The 8,968-nt window shown below is 34.7% G+C and overlaps 1 protein-coding gene across 2 annotated transcripts; it reads right to left on the reverse strand.

Annotated features, from left to right (window-relative positions):
- Positions 1–1,373: 1,373 nt before the first annotated feature.
- On the reverse strand, positions 1,374–5,638 carry LOC113716793 (two-component response regulator ORR23-like). 2 transcript variants are annotated; one of them, XM_072070423.1, is made up of 7 exons: positions 4,765–5,636; positions 4,552–4,683; positions 3,647–3,760; positions 2,818–2,896; positions 2,557–2,722; positions 1,963–2,307; positions 1,374–1,803 (listed from the first exon to the last, which is right to left on the reverse strand). In XM_072070423.1, the coding sequence occupies exons 6-7, from the start codon at positions 2,257–2,259 to the stop codon at positions 1,696–1,698; spliced, it is 405 nt and encodes a 134-aa protein (XP_071926524.1). In that variant the 5' UTR covers positions 2,260–2,307; positions 2,557–2,722; positions 2,818–2,896; positions 3,647–3,760; positions 4,552–4,683; positions 4,765–5,636; the 3' UTR covers positions 1,374–1,695. The 2 variants fall into 2 exon arrangements, with proteins under 2 accessions (XP_071926524.1, XP_027097038.1); XM_027241237.2 differs by lacking the exon at positions 3,647–3,760 and having other exon boundaries at positions 1,963–2,188; positions 4,765–5,638.
- Between the last annotated feature and the right edge of the window lie 3,330 nt (positions 5,639–8,968).

Raw genomic sequence — 8,968 nt, forward strand, 5'->3', positions numbered from 1 at the left:
ACAAAAGATGTAGTAAACTTTTCGAAATTTATACTTCAGGAATCACATTTAATTTATGATAAAATTTTAAAATTTTTATTAGAATAAATACATATGTTATGAATCATGTAAAAAAATAACAAAATTATTTGTGGTAGTCTCTTTATCATATATATATATATATATATATATATGCAGAAAATATCAACAATATAATAAAATTACAACTAATTTAATATCTCATCCACAAGAGTGTGAGTAAAAACTTGTATTAAATGGCATAACATCTAAATTCATAGCAAGTTAACCCGTACTTTAATTCCGAACTTTATATATATACTTGTGCTATTCACAAATGATTTTTCATCTATAATGCTATCGAAAATTTATATAATATTGGTCGTACATTTAAAAAATATATGTGTAATAATATTCGTACATAGAATTTTTTCAGAGCTTTCAGTAGAAAAATCAGTATATGGATAACGGACAAGAGATCAAAACGACAAAACGAGTTAGTTAAAACAAATCAAATTGTTTAATAAAATAAACTTTTTGTTGTGCCGACAATAATCCTCGTGTCATCTGCTGTCTTTTCTGTGATTGCCGTCTATGCTTACTTTTTCGGGCGAATTATGGATAGACTAATAAAAAATAAACGAATCATTTTCTTTTCCGTGATTGCCGTCTATGCTGACCTTTTCGGGGGAATTATGAATAGACTAATAAAAAATAAACGAACCACGTTGGCCAGCTTCGAGATCGTTGGCTTTTTTGTCTTTTTTCTTTTGGACTAGAAGACATAAATGCGCTTCGCGCGATGGAAATGTAAAATGCCCTGTCCACTTTTGTATACATGCAAAATAAAATATATGAAGTAATAAAAATTGTAATTTATGCAGAAAAAGTATGCGAATTATTAATAAAATTTAGAAGGAATGGATCCTTAAACAGGTAGTCTATGGAGTTAAACCGGTAGTCCATGGAGTTATGTCTGTTCCATGCTTTGTTTTGCATATGAAAACCATTTGCAAGAGAAATGGCAATAAATTGTATCTACGCTCAAGTACGACATCATAGCCATTTCTTTGGTCTCCCTACCCCACTTACCTTCATCTTTCCTAGTAGAAAACCAAGGCAGCCATTCAATTAATTCATTCTTGTGGAGATTATACACCATCCACATTTGTATATGGAACTTTGTTTCCGAAAATACTCTACAAAGACGAAAACAACGCTTCTGTAAACCACATTGTTATATCAAAGAACTTCCAAATTGCTCATCCATAGAAGCTACGACATATCCCGCGTAGAAAACACACACTCAAGTCAGGGGCAACAAAATTGACATTGCACGTAAACAAAAATTGTTGGAAACAGGTACCGCATCATCATTTTGTCAACATTACTTTCATTAAACACAAAACTCAATGGCCAATGCCTCTATTAATATTACAAAAATACCAAATCCGCACTAATTTGAAGGCTATGAGGGGAAAAACAGATTTTCTAGTCTTCAATTGTTTAAGCGATAAACAAATAGAGAGAACTCCAACATAGTACAAACTTAGTAACCCCCTTTGAGATCATTGACCACATTTTATGGAATTGGAGTTACAGTCTCCAAAGTTGCACCTTCTACCATGAAACCTGGTTTGGGCCCTTCAGGTTGCCTCTTAGTATTGTTGACCTCACCTCTTGCCTTTGCTGCAGCCTTCAATTCATCATTTTTTCTGTTCTATACTTGATTTCCTCATTGCATCGAGAAGGCTGAACATACTCTACGCGAACATGAATCCTCTTCCTGATAATCATATTATCAACCTGCAGGTAAAATTTGTGGAAGCAAAGATTAGCTTGCTTTCAAGATAATGGAATATAAAGTAACAATGTCATGATGTTGTGGAACAGGACCATAGAAGATAGATGAATAGAATAATTAACATGCAATTCTTGATGCATAAGGTCCAAAAGAAACCATACCAGTAACAAAATAACAAAGTTAGGCTGGATCTGTGTTGCTGGATCTTCATGATCATGTCCGTCATCTTCACTCTCATCTTCTTCATCCTTCCTCTTTTTATTAAGTTTCCCATTCTGATCTCTGTTACCTGTATTCTGATGCCCGTGACAGACATCTCTATTTCCCTGAACAGCCTTGTCTTCATAAGTAGACTTCCCTTGTTTCTTGGTATCAAACTTCTTTTTCCTGATAACATGTTGCCAAATATTCCTCAGCTCCTTAATTCGAACAAGTTTCACCAAAGTCACATGCACCATGCATGACCCCTTTTATTACAAGCTTGGGATCACTGTTTGCTGATAACACTGGCAGAATTCAAGGAAGTATTCATATGGAATGATCAAAGGGTTTCTATAACATAATGCCCAAACACTCAATATGCATATATTTTGAAAGACAAAATAGTAAAACGTTCTTACTTTACGCATTTGAGCAAATAATGCCAAAACAATGCAGATAAGTAAAATGACATGCTTCCTGTTCCCAAATGCACTCCAGAAAGGAGTAATCATAACATTCTCGAATGACATAGAAGAGAAAGTTTGTTTGCTTACTCATGACAGGAAGGTCCATTTCAAGTCCAACAAGCTCCAAAAGCTTATAGCCATCCATGTCAGGCATATGAACATCCCTAAGTACTAAGTCAAATCGGTCCTTATTTTCCCTCAACATCTTCAACACGGCTTGCTGGGTATTTTGAGTACTGTAAGTTGAATGAGACTGAAGAAAAGAAAGAAAAACATAAATGTTTGTACTAAAGTGAGCACTGTCATCATGAAGTTGAAGACACTTCAAATTCAGTGTGGAAAAAGTACCTGATACAGCCTTTTTTTGTTGTTTCCATCCCACACACTAACATAACCATCACAATCCCCAGTAGCAAATGTACCATAGCTGCATATTTAAATCAGTTTTGAGATAGATTACGGGAAGAGGCTAAAGATATTCAATCAATAGAAAATTGTAATAGATCCAACTCAATCATTCAACATAAAATAAATCAAGAAAAGATAGCTCCACTAGTGAAATATCTTAGCATTGATTTTCTTTCTTAACAAAACTTGAAAAAAAAAAAACAAAAAGGCCATACAAGCCAACTTCCAATGAATGACTGCTGAACAATAATCTCTTTATTGTGGATAAATGTATATGCAGCACTTATATGAGATGAAATGCAATTGAATTCAATGGGGTAGACAATGTCCCTTCCAGCTCCAGATTTTCGATGACACTTGAATGCATACCTACACATATAAACCATCATATAGTAGACAATTATCAAGGTCTGCCTGTTTCATTCTTGTTGAATTCTTGATATAAGAAATTTACTCATCTTATTCAATAGCCAACAGAAGTTTTAATCCACCAGATCATAAGGAATTACACACATGTCAATATCATTGCACCATGTTTAGTTCTCTAACAAGTAATTTTAAGGTGAGATGCAAGCAAGTAATAGTACAAAAAATTGGATAAGAGCCTCTATGAAGAGCTAACAAATTGAGGAGGACCGAACATAAGAATGGTATTGGTAAGGTACCATAATAGCTTAGTTCCTCATTTCTCTCCTCTATATTACTCTTCGAAGCAAAGTTGCCATAACAGTAAAACTTATGCAGACACACAAACTAAGATTGATCATACCCTTTATACTACTCCAAAACCGCCGCCTCCTATTCTAGTTTGAGGAGAGAAAGTGTCCTGTTGCTGACCTCAAAGAGTTGTATGAGAATAGCCTGACATTGCTGGTAGCAAGCTCTAACCATGCAGAAGCAGATAGAAAACCAGAGAATCAGAAGTGATCATATACAAAATCATGGAAAAGAGTTGTAGATTAGTATATGCACTATTCAGATGAAACCATAACACCCATCCTAAAATATGCAGCATAAATCTCACAAAAAAAATTCAGGTTCTTATATCTTTGAACTGAAACTGTTATCTAAGTTGTGAGCAGCTAAAGGCACTTATGTCCCGCTTAGATTAAGCTCAAACTGAAACCTGACTTTGGAGCTTTTTCTGATGTTAACTTTTTCTGAACCAAACAACTCTAAACTGGGTAACATAGCTACCTTAAGAATACATGGATCGGCTCCACTTATCAAGTTAGAAAAAACAGATGTTTCCTAAGGACGCATAGTTATGATGAGAAGCTTGAAGGTTGTGCTTGCCTGGGGAATATCTAGAGTTGAAAATTGGAAATCGGGAAACATAAATTCAGGTTCAATTGCTAATTGTAAACTGTTAAAGTTTTGAGCATGATATTAACAGCCTAATTTGTAGTTCAAGTTTGGAGACATTTGCTTTAGCAGATGATAACTAACAAAAAATTTCATGGCAAATCCCTTTTCACTCATTAATACCTCTCATTTTCATGCGTACAACACGCAAATCCCTCAAGAAAACAGAAATGGCTTATAGAGTATTTCACTTTCAACAAGAATGTTAAATCCAATCAACAAAATTATCACCATGCTCAAATTTAGCAATAATTGGGAAAAACCTCCATTCAAGCCTAAACTAAAAATTGAAATATTCTTGGTTCTTACCTCATGGCACATGTGCTTTATTCGTCCCTTGCAAGAACCAGATGCACTGAAACAGCTACTAAACCCCATCTCTCCTTTTACGCATCTGATGACAAGACCCCACCAAGAAAAATCTTACAATCGTTGATGCACCTGCTTCAAATCCAGACCCATTACCTCGTAAGATAAGACAACAGAGTATGAAAAACCGATTGAGGAAAAAAAAAGGCAAACCTTTATCCAACTTCCCGCAGGTTGTTTTGGACGGCAGATGAGGATTATACTCGAATTCGAGTGCCGGTGAATAAAGAAGTAAACTGTATGTAGTAAGATGGGATAGGGAGAGGAAAGGGCAGGGAAGGGAGAGGAAGTGTGAGGAAGAGCGGCGAGGATGAAAGGCGGGTCAGCTTAGGGTTAGGAAAAAGGGAAAAGGAAGATGCTTTAATTGATCTCTTTCTCTGTTTCCTCCAAGCAAGGATGGTCTGGAGATCTGGAGGAGTTGAGCCTATAAAGGGTGAGGGTCTGGGTCCGGAGGGTCTGGAGATCTAGGGAGGAAAGGCAGTGAGAGATGCCGATGATGGCGAGGATCTTGCTACGGAATTGAAAGGCCTCTCAAAGGCTGAGAGATAAACGAGAGGAAGAAGGTGCGGCGGTGGAGGAGAAATGGTATAAAAAAAAAGGGAACAGCGAGGCTGAACTTGAAGCAGAAGGAGGCGAAAGGGGAATCCCAGGGCCAGTGGGAGAAAGCGGACCTCTGATGCTAGGTAGAAAAGGAGGCGATAGAGGAGAGGGAGACAGTGCGCCGGCGGAGGAGGAGGAGGAGCGAATGGACAAAGTATGAGGATGTACGTAACCCTAGAGGAAAAGGGAGAGAAATTGAGAGGACAGAGCAACATTGTTGTGGAAAGAAGAGAAAGATAAAAGAGGAAAACAAATGACAGAAGAAAGAGAGAGAGAGTAGCTGCAGAGAGAAGGCAGCGGGAAGAAAGAATGCAGCAGAAGCACATGAGATACTGGCAGCGAGGCCAGGTGGGAAGCTAACGCGCGAGGCGCGAAGGACTAAATGCTTCTAATCCACATGCCGGGCACGTGAGAGGACGACGAAAGTTTTGGCTGAATTCTGTTGGGACGTTATCTACTTATGTTGATAAACGTCAAGAATAACTACTCATATATTATGAAAGAAGGGAACAAGCCTAACGTGACTATTGAAAATGGGAGGAGACTAAACTACTTCTAAATTAGACGAGTGTATTATAGCATCCGCTAAATTTAGAAAATTAAGGTCTTGTTTGGACAGTCATTTTTTGTCGAAAAATTGCTACTTTTTTCATGAACATATTTCCCTTTCACCTTTTTACCTTACATATATTAAATTGCTATAGCAATTTTTCTATAAAAAATTCAGAAAAATGCAATCCCAACACAACCTAAGAATATCTTTCATTTGATGCTAACTATGAGATTTGATTTCCCAACCAACATTCCAAGAGGGACTGTCCCTACTGGTGGCCAAAGACAAAGAGCTCGTGGGCTTTTTCGTGGTTTTGTGGTTTGGTAGAATCTTTAACCTAACTAAAATTTTAATAATATCAAAATGCAGGCCACCAAAAAGCATTTGTATTATTGATATCTACTTCGGTAGCCGAATTCTTTTAACAAAAAAGTAAAGCATTTGTACTTTATTAGCAGGTAGCAACATTCGAAAACAAAAAGATCCAATTCAAGATGACTGCATATCTTAATGGGATAATTTCAGAAACCTCCCTTGTGGTTTTCAACAATTTCACTCGGCTCCCTTGAGTTCTACATAATTACAGAAACCTCCCTTGATATGATAAAAATACAACAATGCCCTTCATTAATTGTCAACTCATTAAAAAATTTTATCAAATATTAAAGTTTTCTCATCTATTATCAACTAACAATTTAAACTACAGTCTTTTCTATTTAACTATCTATCGTCTTTCTTTTACATCTATTTTCCTTTTAAACTAATTTATTTATTATTATCAATCAAATGTGTACTATAACCACTAATAAAATTATCATACACACTAAAACACCAATACTTATATATCTTGGTATCTATTCCCAATTCTCGATTTTTCATTATTATTAAATAGTTTTCTTGCACCCATTTTTGTTTCCAATTTTTGATAGGCATTAGCAAATTGAAATTGTCAATGACAAATTGAGTGTTAATTTTATTATCAAACTAGATGGAGATAAAGATAGTGACAGTGATAAAAAAAAATAAAAATTAAGAACAGGAAGTGGAATAGGGACTAAATATAAGTTATACTATTATGGTTGCCATGAAAAAAAAGTGTTCTTGGTATATATTTATAACTGCATTGTGTTTCTATATTTGATTTACAATTATTGATGTTATTTCTATAGAGAGAATTTGATTGATTTTGAACTATGTGCCAATGAAGTATATTGGATATTGATATTAGCAGTAATGGTTTACATTATTTTGTATTAAAAAGGTGGCAGTCATAAAATTGAAATTTAGGGATATTGATGAATATTGTTGTGTATTAAGTAAAATCTGATTTTGATATGAGATTATAGGTAATTTTTTGGGCATTTGATGTAGCATTTTATAGTTGATACAATGGTCTGCATCCGAAATTTTTAGGTAAAATAGGAATATTAGAACAAAAATTAGTATTTATTTAATGGTGATTTGGATGTTAATGAAATAGAGATTGTAAACCATTTTTTTCTTTATTTTTTGTCGTGAATTATAGCTCAAGGGTATTATAGGAATTGTGAGAAAATGTATAGCTTTTTGGGCCTAAAATGTTACTTAAATAGTAAAAATAGGGAAGATAGGTGTAATTTTTAGAATTCGAGGGGAGCTTTCTATAATTGTTAAAAACCTCAGGGGAGGAATGTGAAATTAACCCTATCTTAATTCTCAATCATTGCGATTGAAGCCCCTTCGCGTTGGAACCGAATAGATCAATATAGTATGCATTTTACATTAATCTAGAAAGTTCAAGAATTTATATGCCTTAAGGTTAGGTAAGAAGATATAAAATACGACTATGATTAAATGAGTTAAGTGATAAAGATAAAAGCAAATACCCCAGTTTATAACCATCCCCTATTTTTTATCTCTTCTGTGGATAAAGTTAATCCTAGAACTAATAGTACTATTTGTTATGGAATCTGATGTTGATGTTTGGCTTAGTATAGTAATATTATAAAGTGAATATGTTTATACACTTATAACTTTGATAGAGGTACAAAAAGCACTACAAGCTCATACAATTTTATTGGTAAATGTACCCAAATTCCAATTCCATCCAATAGTCTCTCATATTCATGGACATTTTTTTCCCTTCGACGCTTTTTTCCATTGACTGTTTTCAAGTAATACGCAGTCACGTTTTTAGAAGAACCTTTCCTTTTAATATTTTTGTGAAAACAAATTTCTGCATAAATGTGGGCTTTAATCTTAATAAATTTTTATACAATTTTGCTATTCCGTTTGATCTATTTTCTTTCATGGAGAGATAATAGCAAATCTTAATGGTAATATGAATAAGGATAGATGACCGATGATGTTGCAATAAATGCAAAAGATAGATCAAAGGATGGACCAGTCTAACAATTTGGCTCAGTCTCATATGCATCTGTCTAGAACCTTGAGAGGCAAGTAGGTCAGTTGGCTGAAGCAATGACTAAAAGAGAATCGGGGAGATTGCTAATAATACAGAAATGAACCTAAAAGAGGCTACTATAGCAGTCGTTTGGGGAAGGTGTTGGAGAACCTTGTACATAAAGCTAAAGAGAGACCTATGAAGCAAGATGAAATTGAGAATGAGAAGAAAAGTGATGAAACTGGGAGTAAAATGCAAATGACAAACAAGGAAGTTTATAAGGAAGATCACTCTATCAAGATGCCCAAGATTAAAGCATATGTGTTATCCATTCAATATCGTCAAAGTTTGAATTACAAGGCAAACAAGGGTCATTACTAAAAGTTTATAGAGATGTTTAAAATGCTTCAGGTGAACGTCCCATTTACCAAGGCTCTTGCAAATATGCCAAATTTCTAAAAGAAATTGTGTCTAATAAGCAAAAATTAGAGGAATTTGTTGTAGTTGCCTTGGTCGAGGAATGTAATGCTGTGCTACAGAATCATCTTCCTACAAAAATAAGGGATCCAGGGAGTTTTACAGTGCCATGTTCTTTTGGAAATTTTTTTTGTTAATAGGTGCTTATGTGACCTTGGGTGTAGTATTAGTTTGATGCCTTTATCATTTTTTAGAAAATCAAAATTTAGTAAGCTTGCTCCTACAATGATGGTGCTTCAAGTTGCGAATCATTGGGTGAGATATTTAGTAGGACTGGTAGAATATATGCTCATTAAAATTAGTAAATTTTATTTTGCTACTAATTTTCCACTTCTTGAAATGGA

Source organism: Coffea arabica, chromosome 11c (assembly GCF_036785885.1).
Source record: "Coffea arabica cultivar ET-39 chromosome 11c, Coffea Arabica ET-39 HiFi, whole genome shotgun sequence".
NCBI lineage: Eukaryota > Viridiplantae > Streptophyta > Magnoliopsida > Gentianales > Rubiaceae > Coffea > Coffea arabica.